Raw genomic sequence first — 21,021 nt, forward strand, 5'->3', positions numbered from 1 at the left:
AGACCCTTCATGGCCACTGAGGTAGAAGCAGGGCCCCACCCCTGCCCTCTCCTCCCTTCCCTTCTCCCACACCCTTCCTGCTTTCAGCCCAAGCCCACCACTCTCACCTCCTTGCTTACTTACATGGGAGAGCCCAGAGAAGTGCATGGTAAAGATAAAATTAAATCGAGTATCCTCTATTTAAAGAAGCGCTTTTAAACGGTAAAAGATGCCATGCAAATGCAAAACAGAGGTTTGATTATTGTTAGACTCCGAATCAAGCCTGAAATCACTTTAGAGCTTGTCTCTGGCTCCAGAAGGGCTGTCACCCTGGGCAGTTCTATCTTCCTCTTCTTTGTCCCCGTCTCCGTCTCCCCGAAGCATCCACCAGAGGACGCAGCTTCCCCAAAACTTTCCACCCTGCGCTTGGCTGGAGAAACTCTGTCCTTGCTTCCCTGATCGCCCGTGCCCGCGGTTAAATCACCGCAGCCCCAGGCCAGGCCGTCCGTTGCCATGGTAACGGAAAGCCAGGGCGTCACCATTGTCCGGGTGGGTGTGTTGGAGTCCTTGCCTATACATCCCCAAGACTCCCTGCCGGGACTTTAGAGTAGGGGAGGGAGACCGAACCAAAAAGACGCCCTTTTTCCCCCTACCTTCTCGCGCCCCCTTCTGTTCAGAAAGTGGATGGCTTCCCCCGCGCGTGTCCGCACTAGCACACCGGCGTTCACGCGTGGTACGCAGAAGGCCCAAGCCTCGCGCTTGTGCAGCTCCCACCCTACCCCTCAGAACTTTCCCCGAACTCTGCCCCTCCCCCATCGCTAGGGAAGTCAACTCAGTCTAATAACCCGGTTCAGCACGTCCCAAACCCGCAGGGGCCCACTAGACCAAACCCGCGCGCTAGAACCTTTCTCCTGAGCCCCAGTTTCCCCGGGGCTCCGCCCCGCTCCTCTGGGCCCCGCCCCCAGGCAGTGCGGGGCGGGAGGCGGGGCCGGGGGCGCGGCCGCCGGGCTGGGGGCGGGGCGCAAGGGGGGCCGAGGCCCCGGGCGGGGGCTCGGCGCGGGCCCGAGAGATGCCGGTGTCGGCGGCCCGAGCGGCTGCAGCTGCAGCGGCGGGGGAGGCGGCAGCGGAGCTCGGGAGGGGGGCTGCGCGGGGGGCCGGCGCGTAGCCGGGACTATGGAGGGGCAGAGCGGTCGCTGCAAGATCGTGGTGGTGGGGGACGCGGAGTGCGGCAAGACGGCGCTGCTGCAGGTGTTCGCCAAGGACGCCTACCCCGGGGTGAGGAACCGGCGTCTTGGGAGGGGGGCGCTGAGGCCGCGGGGGTGGGTGACTGGGGCCTGGGGGACGGACGGAAGTGGGTGCTGGGGTAACCAGGGATCAGAGAGGGGCTTGGAGGACTGGGGAAAGCGTTGGGGTTTCTGAAAGGACTGCAGAGGTTTTGGGTGGGAGACATTGGGGAGCAGGGTGAGATGAATGGGGTTTGGGAGAACCGGAGGATCCCGGAGGGGGCGCTAGGGGAATGTCGGGGGTCTTGGGCATTGGAGAGGGGAAGAACTAGGGCCTGAAAGGACCGGGAGGGGGTCCGGGAGCCTAGCAGAGATTACGCTGAGGCAGCTGCTCCCGGGATCTCCCCTTTGCCCAACACCGGACCAACTTGTGTCCTCGGGCTGGGCTGCACGGGGTGTGGGAATGAGGAGGGCATTTGTCTGGGGTGAGCACTGGAGGATCTCATCTTGAGCCATTCGTGTCTGCAGAGTTATGTCCCCACCGTGTTTGAGAACTACACCGCGAGCTTTGAGATCGACAAGCGCCGCATTGAGCTCAACATGTGGGACACTTCAGGTAGCCAAGTCCCTCGGGGTCACCCTGACTTCCAAGGCCCCCACCCTGCTCCCTCCCTGGACTAGACCCTTAGGCTCCAGGTCAACCCAATCCATCCATCCTATTCTAGGAGGAAGGAAAATTAATTTTCTGCTTAAAGCCAGGAAAACTAGGCAGAGCTTTCAGAGACACATAGAAACCTTGCCCTGAAGGAGAAAGCCCAGTATACCATCCCCTCAGCTCCACTCTGCATACCTGGGAAAGTTGGGAAGGAATGGCTTTTATTTTGGAACATGTTTCTTAGGAGATAGGGCTGGGTTTAGGAAAGACATTTAGAATTTCTTTCGGGGGCAGGAAACTGCTTCTCTAGACTGAACTATAGAAATCTGAGATCAAGTCCCGGGAGGGTGGGAGGGCTCTGCCCCTGCCCCTTCCCCTACAAAAAGGGAGGGATTTTTTGTTTTGTTTTAAATTTTTACTTGGCTCCCCTGGAGAGCTTTAGAAAATGTCTGTCAAAGCCCAGAAAGCACATGCAAAATTTTGTGAGAATGTTGAGAGATTTCATGAGCTTCTCAAAGACTCAGAAAAGATTAAGAATGATTACTTTTAGAGAACCCCCTAGGGAAGTGGAGAGCTGTTTTCTGCCATCTAACCTCCCCTCTGTCTACTCCCTTCCTTGGAGAAACACAGACTCCTTGATGGGTATTAATACCTGCTCTTTTCCATTCTCTGCTCAGAGTCCCTTGACCAGGATTGCTAAGGTCTCCCATTCCCTTCCAGGCCTTCTGCACACTCAGGACCCTCGTCTGTCCCCCCCTCCCTGTCTTCTCTCAGGTTCCTCTTACTACGATAACGTCCGGCCTCTGGCCTATCCTGATTCGGATGCTGTGCTCATCTGCTTCGACATTAGCCGCCCAGAAACACTGGACAGTGTCCTCAAGAAGGTGGGAGCCTAGGGAAGCAGGACGGCTAGACTGAGGGGGACCAGAAAACACATGGGCCAGGAGGAGGGAATTACAGCTGAGCATGGCCATCACGGAGAGTGTGTGTGAAGCTCTCACCCTTCCCAATCCCCCCCTGACTTCCTGGAAATCAGTCCTCAGAGCTGGATATGACATCTGGGGGGGATGGGGGACAACAGGGAGGAGTACTCAAGGGACTTCTCGTCCACCCTCCCCATCTCCTTGGATGTGGGAGCCCCAGATGGAGGGGATAGGAATGCTGCTGCTGGAGCTCAGGAAAGCCCTGTGGTCTCCTCTCCAGGCCCCTACCTCCATGAGAAAAGCCCATGGTGAATGGACAGAAGTCGGCTAAGGCAGCCCCAGTTCCCAGGGAGGGGAAGGGAGGGCGGGATTGGTCTGTTCCCAGGAGCAAATTTGGGAAAGGGGATGGCAGACCCTTCATGGCCACTGAGGTAGAAGCAGGGCCCCACCCCTGCCTTCTCCTCCCTTCCCTTCTCCCACACCCTTCCTGCTTTCAGCCCAAGGGCACCACTCTCACCTCCTTGCTTACTTACATGGGAGAGCCCAGAGAGGTGCATGGTTTCTGCGTGCTGTGAGCAAGGATTCACCCCGTGCTGCCTTCTGCCCCCACGTAACTCTGTTTTCTTCCTCCAAATAGTGGCAAGGGGAGACTCAGGAGTTTTGCCCCAATGCCAAGGTTGTGCTGGTTGGCTGTAAACTAGACATGCGGACCGACCTGGCCACACTGAGGGAGCTGTCCAAGCAGAGGCTTATCCCTGTTACACATGAACAGGTGGGACCCTTGATCTCTGACCTAGTCCCAGCCTAGACCTCTCACCTCTGCCCCTCTCAGCCTCTGATTTGAAAACACCCTATTTGGCTAATCCCTTGCCCTGGCCTCTGACCTGATCCCTTGACCACCCCCTGCCCTCAGCTTCCCTGCCCCTTGCTGAGCTGCAGGCTATAAGCCCTGTAACTCTCTCCACTCACTCCATCCTTCCAGGGCACTGTGCTGGCCAAGCAGGTGGGGGCCGTGTCCTACGTGGAGTGCTCCTCCCGGTCCTCTGAGCGCAGCGTCAGAGATGTCTTCCACGTGGCCACAGTCGCCTCCCTCGGCCGGGGCCATAGGCAGCTGCGCCGTACTGACTCACGCCGGGGACTTCAGCGATCTACTCAGCTGGCAGGACGGCCAGACCGGGGAAACGGGAATGGGACCGGAAACGAGGGCGAGATACACAAGGATAGAGCCAAGAGCTGCAACCTCATGTGAAGGGCCCCGTGGGCAGACTGAGGAGGGAAGGTGTAGGCACAGTTGTCCCCCTGCTGGCCCCCGGCCTCCTGACCTCCTGACTCTGCCTGGGACTTTAGGGTGGGCGAGTGAGCAGTTCTCCTGGGCAGGGAAGCTGGAGGCAGAAGGGTACCGCCATTCCCCACATCCTCATTCAGCTCCTCTCCAAGGCAAGTTGAGGGAACTAGCAGAACAGGCATCTGGGCTGGGAGCTGGGATGGGGCCAGGGGGTTGGGGAAGCTGGCATCAAGCGGTGACCTTGGTTGAGTCTCAGTATATGAAGGGTGCCTTCCCTCCCCACCTTCAGTTCCCATATCCTGGTCCTGGCTTCCTTCCCCAAGGAAAGTGTCCATTCTCTGACCTTCCCTCTTCCTCTCCTCTCACTTCTACAGCTATTCTCACTCATCCTAACCTCCAGGCAACATGCACTAAATTAAAAAGCAAGTTGAGAAGCCTCTCCCCCGATTTACCCACCAGTCTTAGCTCCCTCCCTCCCTTCCCCCAAGAGTCCCCAAATAAAGCCCATGTCCATGGAAAACGACTGTGGCTTTAGTTTTGTTGCTTTCTAAAAAAACAATCTACCAGTCTCTAGCAGCAGGAGGGAAAGCTAGACTTCAGTAAGAACTTCCCTGTCGATGCCCACAGACGGAGCAGAGGAAAAAGCTATGGGTTGGATCAGCAGTGTCCTTTTCGGAGCCAGAGGCGGGAGAGAGAGATATCTTGGGAATATTCATGTCAGTTAATGAGCCAGACAATCCTAAAGCCGTTAGGGGGTTTTAAAGTGGACTGATGTGCATTTCATTACTCAGCCCAACTGGGGCCCCCTGCTAATGTGGGAAGGATCCGGCTGAAGTGGTCCAGGCCCCTTGCTCACCATGTCCAGCCCCAACTTGGAATCTGCTGGTGCCCTGGGAGCTGTGGGTGTAGGGAGGGCATCAAAAGCCTCCACATCAGGGTGACCCTGTACAGAGTGGTTTCCCAAGGGAACAGTAGTTTGATTCTGGGGTCTCCTTGGAGGCTGGGGCAGGGGCTCTCTCCCTCTTTCCATCCTGAGCTCCTTGATGATTTTGGAGGGAGCACAAGATGTGAGTTGAGGGTCACACCTCCCCAACCCCCTACAGAAGGAAAGACCGTGGAGGGGCCGGCCAGAGCACTTGTTGTCTGGAAAGACAGTGCTGGTCTGTTTTCTCCGGAGTCTGGTTTCACATTGTCCTGTATTCCCTCCCTGGCTCTGATCCCACTGGCCTCTTTTCGGTGACATTCTCCCCCAGGAACCATCCGTGGCTCTCCCCTCCCCCAGCCCCAGCCAGTTCTTCAGACACACTCTGGGAGAGAACACAGACCTTACCCTCCCATCTGCTGGGATCCCCACCTAATTCACAGCCCATCTTTCCCTCATTCATTCAGCAAATGTGTACTGAGCACCAACTGTGTGCCAGACACTGGCTTGGGATTCTGAAAGGACCAGTCTCTGTGCTCTGGAGGCCAGCCCGGTGGGGAAGAGAGGTACCCCAGGTGTGATGGTTCCTTGGTTGTGGAAGCTCCTTACAGCCTCAGAAGCCCATCCTCTGAGCCAGGTCCTTGAGGGTTGAAGAGGAGTTTGCCAGGCAGGGAAGGGGCGGGAAAGGCACTCTGAGCAGAGGGTACAGCATGTGCAAACACGTGGAGATGAGGAAGAGCATGGCACCACTGGGGCTGCCATGGCAGGAGGGCGGAAGACAAGACTAGGAAGGTACAGGGAGGCCGCTGCAGGGCCCGCAAGGGAACCAGGGCTTCATTCTGAGGATGTGAGGCAGCATGAGGGATTTCAAGCAGAGAATGAAGGGACCAGATTTGGTTTTTGGATAGATGGTTATCCGGATGAGGTGATGGGGGGCTGGGGTGGGCGTGGGGTGGGGGGCGCAGGGAGGGTGTCTAGGGGGTTTGGCTCTGTGATGTGTCATTTAAAATAGCGTCTCCCTCGGGACTTCCCTGGCGGTTCAGTGGTTAAGACTCTGTGCTTCCACTGCAGGGGGCACGGGTTCAGTCCCTGGTCAGGTAAACTAAGATCCTGCATGCCAGGCAGTGTGGCCAAAAAATAAACAAACAAATAGCTTCTCCCTTCCCTATGCCAGGGTCCAGTCTTGAGAGGAAAGGAAATCCCCACCCACTCCTGGCTCATCAAACACTCCTTATCCTCCCTCTTCCTCCAAGACCCTGTCCTGGTCCATCTCAGCCAATCTCCTCAAGGATTCTGGGACAGCTTCAAAGGCACCGGGCACCCTACCCTCTTAAACTGAGACCTGGTTAGGGGCTGACTCCAGGATCCTCTGCAAGGATACGGAGTCCTGGATTGAGGGTGCTGGAGAGCGCTGGGGCTCAGCTAGGCGGACCTCAGTCTGGTCCCAGAGGCCTGACCCTTCCCCCACAGGGGCCTGATATACCACTGTCTTGGGATTTTGTCTGTGGCTTCTCATCTCCACTTTGAACTTTGGTACAAACCAGGCTCAAAGTACGGAGTGTTTGCACCCCCTCTCTTCTCCCAACCTCCCTCTCCTGCCATGCTCAGGGAATGCAAACACATTTCAGTATTTGCCTAAAACAAACATAATTAGGAAGATAAATCAGCTGGAGGAATCCCTAAAGTTTATAATACATTTCCAGTACCACCGGGAACAGATATTGGTCCCCTCTGCAGGTCTGGGTTGCCAGACGTTTTATTTCCTCTACAGAGGGGTCTGTGCCTCTGGGCTGAGGAGCCCAAAGGGTGAGAGGAGGGAATAGGGCTGCTCCTAGATCCTCAAAGGCCCCTGCAGGCTGGAAGGAGGGGACCTTCCCCTCACCCCAGATGCAGGAGTCAGACCCAGCTTCCTCCTCTGCAGCTGTTTCCCCCACAAATTGGACACCCCTTTGGGAAACAATGTAGCCTCGTTAATCATTTACTGAAATAAACAACTAATCACATTGTGTTGCCGCCAGTGTTTCTTAACCTCAGCAATCAGCCTGCCCTGGAGGGAGGAGGCGCAAGGAAGGAACGGGGTGGGGGCGGGGACTTGGCCTAACACCTGACATGCTGCAGCTGACAGAGGGTCATCCCCTTATGACTCCAGCCTTTCCAGGAGGGACAGTCATGAAAAGCGCTTAATATTTGGAGGCAGAGGTCCGAGGGCCTGGGTCCTAGCTCTGCTGCTTCCTCCCTGGGGAGCCTTTAGTGAGGCCCTGCAGGCATCTGAACCTCAGTTTTCATACTTGGAAAAGGGAGCTGATTGCCACATCTGCCTCACTGTGTTGCTGAGGAGGATTCAGAGAGGAGAAAGGATGTAGAGAAGTTGTTTGACCCTTTAAAGGGGGCTGAACTGATACCGACCTTTATTCTTTACAACTTGCACATCCAGGCTTGAGTGCCTCTGAACTGGGCCTGATGGAATAAGGAAAGGCTTCTTGGAGAGGGCCTCTTGTGCTGGGATTCAGACTGGAGGAAGGCCAGAAGACAGGAAGGGGCAGGTCAGGTGTCTCGTCCCCATACCTATCCTGAGGGCTAGAGAGAGAGGTCTAGTGACTCCTCCAAAGGACATCCTTTGGTCCCCCATTTTTCTGAACTCCCCCCATTACCTTTTCTGAAGTCTGGGTGAGGGCACCAGGTTGCCATAGCGACCCCACTCCAGATACACGCAGACTGGTCCTGCAGGCTGTGGGAGGTGGGGGGAAGGGGTCATGTCCCGCAGGTTCCTGGTGGACACCAGGACCCTGGCAGGCAGTCCTGGTACAGCTGTCCCCTACACTACTCTCTCTTCCCCAGGAAAGGGGTTCAGCTCTTCTGAGTATCCCCCCCCCTCCCTCTCTGCCAACAAAGGAGTTTCTTCTACACAGTGCAGCCCCTCTCCCTCCTTTCCCCCTTTCAGCTGGGTTCCCAGGTCTCTCTCCATTTCTAGCCAATCCCCTACTCCCTCTCCTCAAGGCTGGGGGTGAGGGTCAGAGAGAGGGGAGGCACCAGGTCCAGGCATGTGGGGTGATTCCCAAGCAGCTACCCGCCGCCTGCAGCCAAAGAGACAAGAGGGACACGTACATAAGTGCCCCTCCCCCCAAGAAAATGCCTCTGCTGTTGACTCCTAAATAACAGATGTCTGTCTGCATATTAATGAGATTGGACGAATAATTGGTGAGTTTTTCATTCAGTGTCAGAATGAACCCAGAGGCCTTATGTTCATGCACACAGACACCCACTCACTGACTCTCCCCTTCCCCCAGAGCACAATGAGACAGAGGCAGTGGCTGGCAAGCTTGAACCACAAAGGGGAGGGGCAGACAGGGAAGTGGGAGGGGGCGTCAGGAGGAGGGAGACTGCCACCGTCTGGGTCTGTCAGGTTTCTCCCTCTTGCCTGCTATCTCCCCAGTCCCCCACTCCCACCAGGGGCAAAAGCTTGCATTTGTGCGATTTCACCACCATGCAGAAGGGGCCCAGAGGAAGGTGGGAGCCTGAAGGTAGGGAGGGGGGAGGCAGGTGCTGCCCAGAGGGGAGCAACAAAGCAGTGGCCTCCTTCAGCAAGGGTGTTGCCTCCCATGAGCCTGGAATCAGGGGGCCCTTACCCTGCTTAGCCCCTGCGCCAGGGTGTGAGGTGGGTTTTGAATCAGATAGCTGCCATCTGCCAGCTGAGTGCTCTTGTGCAAATTACCCAACCTCTCTGAGCCTCTCATTTTCCCATCTCCAAGAACACCACCTTGCAAGACTGAAAGGAAGAAATGAGATAAAATGTGTCATGTGTCTGTCTTAGTGCCTGGTTTACAATAGGCCCCCACACATATTTGTTTTCTCCCCACCTATCCCTAAAACACACCAAGACAGTTTCAAAATTGCTGCCTCTCCTGCCAGACACACGCTCGTTAGGGCAGGGGCGAATTAGAAGTTTAGTAATTATCCCGGCTGCCTAGAAACCTGGGGGTAAAGATACAGAGAGGAGCAGGAACAGAGAAAGAGATTAGATAGACAGAGGAGAGAGAAGTGATGGAACCCAAGGCCTGGAACAGAAGGATAGACCACAGAGACACAGAGCCGCAAGCTGGGAATGGAGAAGGTACTGCAAACAGTGGAGTGAGCCCTGGAGTGACAGTCTAGAATCTACACTGTGGATTCCAGAAGCCCCGGCTCTGCCATGCTCACTGTTTGACCTTAGCAAGTCTCATCCTCTCTTAGCATCTTAGTCTCCTCATCTGTAAAATGAGGGGTTGATTTGCTCTCTGGGTCCCTTCGCACTGTGTGAGAACAGGAGTCCCAGGGCAGCGGGTTGGTGGGGGGAGCAGGGGAGAGGAGGCGGGATCGCCCCCGCCCCCCCCAGCAACTTACTATGGCCCATCGGGTCACTCTTGCTCTGTGTCCTCCCTCCCTTGGTAAATAGATCTGCTGCGCCAGCAAACAACTGTCCATTGTGTCCTAATGAGGGACGAGCAGGGAAAACCAATCACTTATGATGCAAATGAGCGGCGGCTGTGGCCTCCTTGCTTTCACTGAGTGCCTCTCTTCAGCGCTGCCCCAGTTGGGCCTTTCTCCTTAGCCCCAGTTCCCATCTGGTCCTGGAGGAGGAGGGGGCAGGCCCAGACTGCCCTTCCCATTGTCGTTCATTGCCACTCCCGGCAAGGGGGCTCTACCCTCACGGCTTCCGCGAGGCCCAGCTTCTCTCCCCACCCCCAAAGAGCTCCCAGGGCAGCTCGTTTTTGTTTTTAATTAAGGTGAAATTCACGTAACATAAAATTAACCATTTTAAGGTGTACAGTCCGTGGTATTTAGTGCGTTCACACTGTTGTGCAACCACCACCCCTCTGGGCGTGGGTGTCAGGCCCTCCCGCCCATCTCCACACCCTACAAGCTCAAGCTCCGGCGGCACAGGGAAGCTGCGGAGGCCTCAGCAAAGGGTCGAGGAGTAATGGAGGTTGGTGTTGGGCTAAGGCTGAGAAAAGCCCAGAGCTGGCCTGGGGTGAAGAGGACAAGGCCTGCTCTTTAGAATGGAGCCCAGGGAGAAAGCTCGGGCTTTGGTGGGAAGGGAAAGATCATCACTGCTTTCCCCAGCACAGCCCTGGGGCCACATCGTTAGGAAATGGCCTCTTGAATTGCTGTAGAGATTTTTTTTCCTTAATTTTTCTGACATTTGGTTGGAAACCAGAGGAGGTTCCAGCACAAATCTTGGCTTCCATGGCTTTCAGAGTCTCTGGGCACTTGGGGATGGCCCCACCAGCAGGCGTCTCACCTTGGCAGCTGTGGAGCGCCGTGAGACGGCCCCCAAAGCCCTTTGCCTCCAGGAGAGACCTCTCCTCACCAAGCTCCAGGCTTCACCAAGGGAAGATTTTCTACCCACTTGGCACTAGCTTATTGCAGAAGTCCTATAGCCTAACAGCTGGGAAGACCGACATAAGACGTAATTTGAGTTTCTCTTGCCATTTGGTTTTAGATTGTTTTCAAAAGATGGTAAACATCTGATTACCTGTGTGTCTGTGTTACCTTTGGATTCACCTCTTTTTCCCTCCTCCCTAATCTGGGACATGTAGTAATGCTTTAAACAAACAAACAAACAAACAAAAAAACCCCACAAAAACTCTTTTGGAATTAACCAGTGCCAACTGCTGCAGCATTGCAGAGAAAAAACTTTACAGGGTCACAAACTTTCTTTTATCTTCCCTGGCCCCTACCCGCACTCAACTGGATTCCACACTCCCTCTCTCAGACAAGGCACAGCCCAGACACCATAATGAGAGCATTTTCATCTGTGTTCTAATGAATAGGGAGTCCTGGGCTAGCGAGCTCCAGGTCTGCCATCAATTCACTGGGTGACCTTTGACCAGGCCCTGGACCTCAGTTTTGCTTTTGCTTTTGTTTTTTTTGCTGTGTGGCTCGGCTCGTGGGATCTTAGTTCCCCAAACAGGAACTGGACCCAGGCCCTTGGCAGTGGAAAGCATGCCAAGTCCCAACCACTGGACTGCCAGGGAATTCCCATGGACCTCAGTTTTATTACCTATAAAGTGGGGATAACAATCTCTACCCTAGTGATCTCCTAGGGAACAAGCAAGGAGAGAGAAATAATGGTTGTGCCAGGGCTTTGAACTTGCAAAGAGATTATCATGAGCATCCTAATTATTTCTCCAGTGATGATGGCATAGCAGTTTATCTATCTTGAGTATCTAGCCTGGAGGAGGCCCTGCTGGAGGACACATGGAGAGAGGAAACACCTTCTCTGTCTGCGTGGGTGTTGGTTTGATTCATCACAAAGCAGTAGGCTTCATGATAGGCAAAAGAGAATCAAGGAGGAAATCTGTAGGTGTGGGCTTAGAAGAGGAAGAGTGATTCTTGGACGTTTAGATCTCTTGTACTGCTTTTGGAGTAAATTTGGGTACTAGAAAAACGGGTGGGAGGGATTGAAGGGAATTAGCACCCTCAGTGGCAGAACGTGGCTTGTTTTCCAGGACTAAAGTGCTTGAGGGTGGGGCTAGCAGCTGGAAAAGGCCTTTACTCAATGAGTCCATTCACTCATTCTTTAACTGTTGCGTTCAGCAAATATCCATTGAGTACCCATCAGGGTGTCTGCCAGGAACAGAGCTGGGTTATAACAAAGATAAAATGATACTAATCCTACCCATAGGGACCTTCTAGTCAAACAGAGACAATAGAGTATGTGCAAAATAACTTACTGAGGGAAGAAAGCATCATAAATAAAGCAAAGCTTCTGGGATGCTCAGAGCAGGGAGATTCTGGCCTGGAAGTGGGGAGGGCTCTGTGGAGGAGGTGGGGTGGGCAGTATTTGGGCCTGCAGAGTTGGCAGAGCAGGACTCACTGAGGACAAGACAGAGTGTGAGCAAAATCTGTGGGTCCCCATATTTGGTGGCCAGGGTGCCTGAAAGGAAACAGCAGGTGAGGTACTGGTGAGGATGGATTTCGGCTTAGAAGGGACAGCCTGGGGACACTGGGTGGGTCAGAGAAATAGATCCTTAGAAGATTCTCCCAAATCTTCTTCTGGATCCTCCCCCTAATTCTGCTAGTTGGGGGCTCTTAACTGGGACTTCTGGAATCTCCTGGCTTTTCACCTGGCCAAATCCTACCCAAGAGCCAGCTTGAGATGCTTTGCCCCTTATACTAAGCCAGTGGTTCTTAAACTTGAGCTCGTTTCTCGGAATCACAGATTGCTGGCCCCAGGCCCGGTTTCTGATTCAGGAGGTCTGAAGTGAGCCCCTGGAATTCGCTATCTAACAAGTTCCTAGACTATGTCGTTAGCCCCCACTTCCATTCCCCATCAGGGGACCATGCTTTGAGAATCACTGCATTAAGCTGTACGTCAAAACTGCCTTAGCATTCTGGGTGCCGACACTAAGTCTCAAAGCTCTTGTTTGTCGGCCCCCATAATGTGGAGGCGTGAGGTGCCTCCACAGCAGGCAGAGCCCACCACACAGCCCACAAGGGGCTTCCGAACCAGAAGACACAATTCTGCAAGGGTTATCGGTGGCCTCCTTGCTCCACCCATTGAATAGTAAGCTCCTCCTCCCTCCCTTCCACAACCCTAGCATACACAGAGTCCACTACGAAACCGAAACCGGGCACGTAGTGGCCCCCTCAGTCATTAACCTTGTTATCACCTCCTAGGACTGGTTCCCAGCACAGTTTAGCCTCGCACAAATCTTTGTTTGCATCAAAGTCTTGCCACCTCCTTTTGTGGTGTGATCTTGGGCAAGTTGCCTGACCTCTCAAAGTGCCATTTCCCTCATTGGTAAGGTGGGAATAGTGCCTGGCACTCAGGAGTGTGGCACGTGACAGTCGCTCATGATTATTGTTGTTGCTCCTGAGAGCTGGCAAGATCGATGGTCCACAGACCCCATTTCTCTTCCTTTTTAATTGAGTCATCTCCCACCTGCCTCCTGTTTTGCCCTCCTTGGGCCTTTCCTGTCATCACTCTGTATCTCCCTGCCTTTCTCCCTCCAGGCCAGCTTTCCATTCTCCCCTCACAGGGCCCGCTGGTGGCCGACTCTCTCGACTCTCGCTGGGTAAGGATTGTCTGTACCTTGATCTCCATCAGTCAATAAAGGTAAATTACAAAATCATTTGTTTTACTTGTTCTCATTACCTGGAGGGCTGTGTGAAATTGCCTTTCTTCGGAAAGCCACATTTGCATATCTCTATGCTGGAGTCAAAAGCTGCAGCTGTGGTTTCACTGCAATTTAAATATTAATAAAACCTCCTAAACCTCTAGCTGTTGTTTTAAGCAGTCTGGCTCTTCTCCTAGGTTGCTAATATAATTTAATCTTTGTCCTTTGCTTTGTATTTGTTTAAAGAGCCATTCTGGAGTCAACTGGAGCTAGCTGCTGCAACGTTGTAGATAAGAACCACTCACCAGCTTGGGAACCTTAGTTTTCCTTAACAGGCCCAAGATCTTCCTAGAGACAAAAGAATAGACAGTAGGTAACATTTTATACCAATTAGCAGCCCCTTACACTAAGCCAGTGGTTCTCAAACCTGAGCTTGCTTCAGAATCAGACTGCTGGGCTCTTCCCCTAGTTGTGATTCAGTATGTCTGGAGTGAGGCCCTGGAATCTGCATACCTAACAGGTTTTGCCTGCCCCCACCCCCTCCACCCCATTCCCCATCAGGGGACCATGGTTTGAGAATCACTGTCCTAACCTGCCTGTTAAACTGCCTTATCATTCTGGGTCCCTGAAACTAGGTCTCCAGAGCTCTTGTTTGCTGGCCCCCATAATGTGCAGGGAGTCTCTCCTGTTTTCCATTTCTTCTAGCCCCTCAAACCATTACTTAGATTTTCCCGATCGTTGAGACTCATTTCAGGATCTGCTTCCTCCTGCACCTCCCTAATCCCTGCTCTCCACAGTTCTCAATGTTCTCTCCAGTTCTCCTTAATTTTCTATTTGCCCAGACCCATTTCTTAAATTTTCTCCTTGGTATGGGCAGATTTAAAGCCTGTTGGAGGGAGCTAGGCATCCCTGAAGTACAGTACAGGGGCCTCTGGCTCAGCCATCTTACAGCCGTTGATAAGCAAGCTCCCACAGTCCCTGGCCAGTGAGCTCCATTGTCTCTCAGGTTCTGCGGGTAGATCTGCAGTTCCCCCTCACCCGGCCCTGCTCTCCTCACTGCCTGCCTCTGGGGCTGCCCTTATCTGCTCCTCGCAGCCTTCACAGGATACACTCTGGGCAGCCTGGCTCCTTCCACTCCAACCCCCCAACACTGATTCCTTTCTTCTTCCCCCGCATGTTTTGGAGCCGATACTTTGTGGATGATCCTGGTTGCACTTTTTGGAAGGGAGATAATCTAGGAGCTCTTCTTTAGGCCCCCCTCCCTGCACCTGCATGATAACCCCTCCTCTTCTCCTTCTTTCCAGCTTCTTTGCAGAAGTTCATTTCGTGAAATGAGATAAAGGCAGTACAGGAACTAGTTCCCAAAATGCAGCTGTGCCCAGAAAGGGCTGAAGACTGTGGGATGGAAAAGTGGGAGGATATCTTAAAGCCAGAGGTCAAAAAAGCAGGTAGCTTTACTCCATCTTCAGATAGGACTCTTAAGCTCTGCCAATCATCCTGAGGCCAGGGCCAGAAGCTGACTTCCGGGAGAGGTTATGCAGAGCTGGAAAAACAGACTGGGTGGACATTTGTTGGGAGACCTTGAGAGACAATTACAGAAAACTTCTAAATGTGTCTTAGTTGTCTCTGCTTTCACCCAGGATTCCTGGGAAGGCAGGATGTACTACATAGATGTTGTTTTTTCTATTAACCCATCAGTGATGGGGGCAGCAGGATGAGGCCTAGCTTACCCCCAGGGTCCAGTAAGCCATGGCTTGTCACTGGAAATGAGACATTTTTGACCGAAGACTGGGAAGCACTTGCTTCTTGCCTGCCTTTACGGACTCCCTGCCAGGTGGACAGGAAACTGGCGTGGGCCCGAGAGAGGTCACACAGTGGGCAAGGCTGAACTGGCAGGTCCTGACAGCTGAAAGATAAGAAACCCTAAGCTGGGAAGCTGGATGGGAGTGGACAAAACAAGTAGCCGTGATCCAAGCCTGTAAATCCCCTTGCCTAGGGCTGCTTTCCCAGGGAGAGCTGCCACTTGGAGGCAGGAACTTTCTACCGCCTCCCACCACAGGCCATAAAGCCAGAGTGCTAGTTCCCCTCCCAGTCCGCTCCTCTCCCCAAATTCCCTTGAGGCTTGAACCAGTGCCTTCTGACCTGGGGTCAGTGACGGATGCAGGTGGAAAGCTGAATGATGGGATGGAAAGGGCATGGGTTTGGATCTTTGCATTGTCATTTATTAGCTGTGCAAACTCTGAGCAAAATCCTGTATTTCCAGTTCCTATTCTTCAAATGAGGTGACAAATACCCACTTCACAGAGCTGTGATGAAGACTAAACGATATGAAAATGTAATAACGGCAGTTAGTCCCATTTTCTCTACTTCTCCCCTCACCTACCCACCACCCTCCTTACAAGTAAGGCAGTATTGAATTGTGCAAGGATTTCATCCTCTTTGCCTCAAAGAGAATTCCAATCTCTGAACAGAGTAAAGACCAACAAAAGATGATACAGACTGTTATCAGTGGATTAAGCATGTTAAACGGGAGTGGTTGTCAGAATTCCAAAGACGTCCTCCCTAGATTTCTGGCCCCCGCGTTATTCAATCAAACAGTAAGCTAGGTAATGCTGTGAAGGGACTCTGCAACTGTAATCATGGTTCTGGACCTTAGGATAGGGAGATCACCCTGGATTACCTGGTGGGCACAATCTCACCACTTGAGCCCTTAAAAACAGAAATTTCTTTGGCAGGAGTTACAGAGATGAGGCAGAAAGGGAAGTCAGAGAAATTCCAAAAGTGAGACGGATTTGATCAGCCATTGCTGGCTTTGAAGATGGAGGTACGGGGTCATGAGTCCAGAATGTGGGTGGCCTCTAGAAGCTAAGGATGACCTCTGGCCGACAGCCAGCAAGGAAACAGAGAGCTTAGTCCTAGGAGTGCAAGGAACAATTCGGACAACGTGAAGTGAGCTTGGAAACAGATTCATCCCCAGAGCCTCCAAGAAGGAACACAGGCCTGCCCTGCTGGCACCTTGATTTTGGTCTTATGAGACCCGAAACATAATAAATGGATGTAGTTTTAAGCCACTAGATTTGTGACAATTTATTATGGCAGCAATAGAAAACAAATATAAAAAGGGTTTTTTTTTGCGGTACGTGGGCCTCTCACTGTTGTGGCCTCTCCCGTTGTGGAGCATAGGCTCCAGACGCGCAGGCTCAGCCACCATGGCTCATGGGCCCAGCTGCTCCGTGGCATGTGGGATCTTCCCGGACCAGGGCACGAACCCGTGTCCCCTGCATCGGCAGGCGGACTCTCAACCACTGCGCCACCAGGGAAGCCCTATAATAAGGTTTTGAAGTCCCCTTGATAACCCTAGGAGGTAGGTACTATTATTATCCCTGTTTTACAGATGAGGAGATAAAAGTACAGTGAGAAAAGGCTCTGAGAAAGTCTGCAGGTGTGAGCCTTCAGAACAGTCATACTTGGTGGAAGTGTTTGCTACCAAGTTTATTTCCAGGTGAAAAGCACATTTACAAAACATATTTTGTACAATCAAGTCTTTACTGCCTGCACACACTGGGGGGCTAAGGAAGACCTAGTCCTTCCAACAGCTATAAACAGTCCTGGATAATGAGTTTATGAAAAACACTTTCTCTTCCTTCAGCAAACAAAATTATTTATGAATCTGTACAGTTCAGCAATAGGGAGCAAAGGGAAAAAAATTACCTCAAGGAAAGCAAACAGCTCCTTTCCTGGTGGGATCCATCATCTTACAGACATGAAATATTCATATCAGAGATCTTATATTTCAAGAGGAATGGGTTACATATCAGAGCTACAACAATAAACATTTTATTTGTCACTAATGGGGAATTAGAAGATTCTCTTTGGACACCAGAATTCTTGAAAAGATTCTGCTGTTTCAGAGCACATCAGTGCTAAGAAATTCTTTAGAAGCCCAGCAACTACAGCCCAGACTTTTGGAGATCAGGGTCAGCAAGACTCCCCTCTCCTCTAATTAACCCTCAAATTTCGTATTATATCCATTACCGCCTCTGGATTTCCTCCCCAATGCTCCACTCCAACACTTGAGAGCTGTCCAAGGACTGCTCTGATTTTAAGTCACAGCACAGATCCCCAAGTACTCACCTTCCACTGAAGGATCTGACTCCTGGACTTTAAGGACACAAGGGTTTTGAGAAACAAATTTAGGGAAACCAGCTATTCTCCTGAGACCAACCACTCTGCCTCCAGCTCGAAGCCGACAGCCCCAGGACGAGGAATAAGGGTGATAAATAATGAACCAGCATCTTGCTCAATTGGTGGGGTTTAAATGGTTTTAAATTCTTTTCAGGTGAAAAGTTGCCACAATTTTGTGCTCATGGCAGATTTCAAAGGGAGACTTGACGCAGAAAATCTTTAAGGGACCCTTGCAGAGCCAGAAGTTCTTTTCAGGCTGATGTGCATAAAATATTTAGGAATCGGGGCTGTGGAAGGACTGAAGAGGCCTTTCCCTGGGCCTGGAAAAAGGTCATTTCTTAAGCTCATTCTTGAGGTCCTGCAGAGACGGGCCCTATCCCCTATATACATGGCAGGCTGGAATCAGCAGCAGCTCTGGGGACCTGGGGTATCAGGTAGGTGTCCAGCTCCTGGCACTGGTAGAGGGCTACGCTGTCCAATACCCACTCTCGGGTCACCACAGGTGCTTCACACATCTGCCCGATGACTGGAGACGGAGAACACAAGCAGAGATTAGTGTCAATTCACATTTCCCCAGACCAGACTCTAGTCAATCTACTCGGGGCAACTGGTTGGATGAGTTCTTAGAGTGACTTAGGCAGAAGCAATATCACTGATCTTCAGCAGTGCTTCAGGACATAGAACCTTACTCAAAAGCTTGAGGACTGACCGCTGGTGAAAGCCTACAGCCTCTGGCAACTTTATTAACATGAGTTCCAATCTGTTAAAGGAAAAGTCACCAGAGAGAGCAAAACAGCATTGCAATTTAATGACGTGGAAACATGTTTGCCATATCTTAAGTGAAAAAGCAACAGTATGATAAGCATGATCACATTTGTATAAAATATATGTGTGTACATACATACACACCCAGGCCTGGAAGAATTTTCTGGTGATCATCTCCAAGTGGTGGGGTTGCTGGGATTATTTTGCTGTGTTTGTGCTCATTTATATTTTATGTGATGAATTTTCATATTTAAGCACACACACACCCCCGTGGAAACAGTTCATGCACTACTTTTATAATGCAAAACAAACAACAAAAAAGTTTTAAAAGGACATTTTAGCCATTCATTCGTTCATTCAACAAATATTTATTGAGCACCTAGAATGTGCTGAGAACTATGTTAATCAAGCACCGGGTGACCTGTGTTGAATCAAACTCTTCCCATCCCATATGACGCAGGTACATGCCTATGGCCTTCCGGAGCCCCACACAGGTGCACCATCCACTCCAGTTGATCTAAACAGGACATTTAGGCCTAAAATCACCATAGTAATCTGCACACTTAACCTGGGCCCTCTACCCCATACTCCTCTGGATGAAGGCTTACAGCAAGACTCACCACGGAAGCCACCGCCCTCTGTCCAGGCATCTGGCTGCACGACCACAATTGGTTGAGTACCCTGTACCCCCAGAAAGGAAACAGCATTGAGGGTATCAGAGCAGGATTTTTGCGACAGTCACTTCACCATTTCTTGATAGCTTGCTGAAGCAGACTACTCTGGGGGCAACCACGCAAAGGAGGGGGAAGGGCACATGTCAAAAAGGAAGGGTCAGAGGGAAAGAGCCTTCCCTGGGTCTGTTTAGTATTTGTAGCTCTCAAGTCCTTACTTATCCCTTACAGATGGAGTCTTCTGGCACAGGTACGTGGTCAGAGAAGGGTCAGGGTGAAGTGAGGCTTCTAAGGCTACACTGGGGGGTTCATAGGGACTGAAAGGTGCTGCCTTGCTCAATCTCAGGACAGAATAGTGTCCTCCCCCGACAGGGCACCAAACACTTACCTGGCTGAGGGTGAATGATGAGGGCTCCTTCACCACAGAAGCCCCACACAGATGCACCATCCACTCTAGTTGATCTAAATAAGACATTTAGACCTAAAATCACCACAGTAATCTACATATTTAACTGGGCTCTCTACCCCACACTCCTCTGGATGAAGGCTTACAGCAAGACTTCTCAGTGGGAGAGTCCCTGTTTCTCTGCTCCAAAGGGACGGAAAGGCCTTAAACTACAAATTCTAAGTCAATTTGCTACAGATATGCTACCTACTTTGGTTATCAGTCCCCATAAGGCCACTTGGTAGATAAGGTCTGAAAGTCAAATGAAAGAAAGAAAAAAAAAATCGAAGATCTCATTTCCATTAATTTGCTAAACTGCTGGCTAAGACACTGAAAAAATACCTACCCACCATCCCTCCTTCCTTGCCTAATTCTGTGTTGGTAATTGATAATCACAGCCACTGACAGCACCATACTTGGTGGTAATTACTGTAAATGTCAAGAGATGGGAAGATAATTCATTCAGTCAAGAGAAAATACAAGTCATCCTGGACAGAGACTCAGCACATCAGTGGGGAAAGGCTATATGCTGAGCTGGAATCAAATCACTTGAAAAAATCAGAAGAGATGTTCCACTTGGACCTGGAAAAGCAGCAGAACTGACCACTGGGTGGCTCCTGGTCACCTCTGGGTCCTCTTTACCATCAGCCCGTTTCTGAGGATTGCTGAGGTGCTCCTGTTTGGCTGAGTGAACTGAGGTCAATTAACTTACCTCCAAAACAACAGCTGCTAGAGACCCTCGTTCTCATTATACCAAAGTATACAAGAACCCTGAGAAACCTTTGAGTGGCACTTGGAAATTTCATGAACACCCAATCAATAACCAATAAAGACAGAAGCAAAATTACTTTGCCAGGTTCTCTTGCTGCCACTCATCTGTCCCTGACCAGATGCCAAGGCTGACTTCGGGGGAGTAAGAGGACCTGATCCTGGGGGCAGAAGTGGGTACAGAGGCAAAGGTGGGTAGCCTTTGTCTGGAAAAGAACGAACCAAATCTAGACACACCCCAGGGCCTCAGTGCCTCACAACTTCCGAGCTGAGCCACATAGCACTCCTCAACATAACATCACATTCAGTGTCAAATTTAATTAGAAAATGTTCATCAAGAGTCTTCCTCTGCTCTGGGCCTATGTGGGGCCCCAGGCCCACAGGGCTTATGCAGCTGTTGTGCTTTCATCTCTGTATCAAATGGAGATGGTTTAGGAGGAGCAGAATTCTTTCTTGACATTTACAAACCCAAAAGGTATCTTCTCCCTAACTTATTATTTCCCCCCTTTCTTAGACCAAAGGGCAGTAAAAGCAGCTCTACCCCACTGAGCACAGAACATATTGTGTCCTAGATCCTAACTCTTCACTGCCTTCTAGCTCTTGAGAAGGGGCACAGGGCTAGTTTTTTTGCCATGGGCTAATGTTTTGGTGTGGTTTTGTCTGACGAGTGCTAGAGAAATAGAATAACCTCTGGAATATCTCACCCATATGAGGAAACCCCCATTAAGATGACGACGTAGGGGAAAGGCTGGTGCTGGATTCGGCAGTTCTCCCAGTCAGTCTCTTACCTGTGGGCATATTGGTAAACGGTCCATAGCAACAGATTTCTAAGCCCTTGAAGATCTGGGAGAAGAGAGGGACAGAGGGGTGGAGAGAAAGAAACATTAGTTATAAAAGACATGGGTTTTTATAAAAAGCAATATAGAGACCCTCAAAAATGAAGAACTTTCCTTTTTTAAAATTTTTTTTATTGGATTATAGTTGATTTACAGTGTTGTGTTAGTTTAAGGTGTACAGCAAAGCAAATCAGTTATACATTTATATATATCCACTTTTTTTTTTTTTTAAGATTCTTTTCCCATATAGGCCATTACAGAGTAT

General features: G+C 51.3%; 2 protein-coding genes across 11 annotated transcripts in view; one reads left to right on the forward strand and one right to left on the reverse strand.

Annotated features, from left to right (window-relative positions):
- Nucleotides 1-1,097: 1,097 nt before the first annotated feature.
- RND2 (Rho family GTPase 2) lies at nt 1,098-5,929 on the forward strand. Of its 2 annotated transcripts, none has more exons than XM_089900031.1 (5): nt 1,098-1,254; nt 1,731-1,818; nt 2,578-2,741; nt 3,418-3,552; nt 3,763-5,929. In XM_089900031.1, the coding sequence occupies exons 1-5, from the start codon at nt 1,153-1,155 to the stop codon at nt 4,027-4,029; spliced, it is 756 nt and encodes a 251-aa protein (XP_089756157.1). In that variant the 5' UTR covers nt 1,098-1,152; the 3' UTR covers nt 4,030-5,929. The 2 variants fall into 2 exon arrangements, with proteins under 2 accessions (XP_089756157.1, XP_022413808.1); XM_022558100.2 differs by having other exon boundaries at nt 2,632-2,741.
- Nucleotides 5,930-7,996: 2,067 nt separating this feature from the next.
- BRCA1 (BRCA1 DNA repair associated) overlaps nt 7,997-21,021 on the reverse strand; it is a 72,070-nt gene continuing 59,045 nt past the window's right edge. For 3 of the 9 annotated variants that reach the window (XM_022557770.3, XM_022557768.3, XM_089899976.1), the window contains exons 20-23: nt 20,709-20,763; nt 19,096-19,169; nt 18,657-18,717; nt 7,997-17,797 (exon numbers count right to left, since the gene is read on the reverse strand). In XM_022557770.3, the coding sequence (XP_022413478.2) occupies nt 17,652-17,797; nt 18,657-18,717; nt 19,096-19,169; nt 20,709-20,763 (336 nt within the window). In that variant the 3' untranslated portion in view covers nt 7,997-17,651. The remainder of the gene's footprint in view (nt 17,798-18,656; nt 18,718-19,095; nt 19,170-20,708; nt 20,764-21,021) is intronic. The other 6 variants (XM_022557766.3, XM_022557763.3, XM_022557769.3 and 3 more) reach the window with 5 other exon arrangements.

This window comes from Delphinapterus leucas, chromosome 19 (assembly GCF_059928025.1).
Source record: "Delphinapterus leucas isolate spDelLeu-1000000601 "Yukka" chromosome 19, BTC_Dleu_Yukka2, whole genome shotgun sequence".
Classification (NCBI taxonomy): domain Eukaryota; kingdom Metazoa; phylum Chordata; class Mammalia; order Artiodactyla; family Monodontidae; genus Delphinapterus; species Delphinapterus leucas.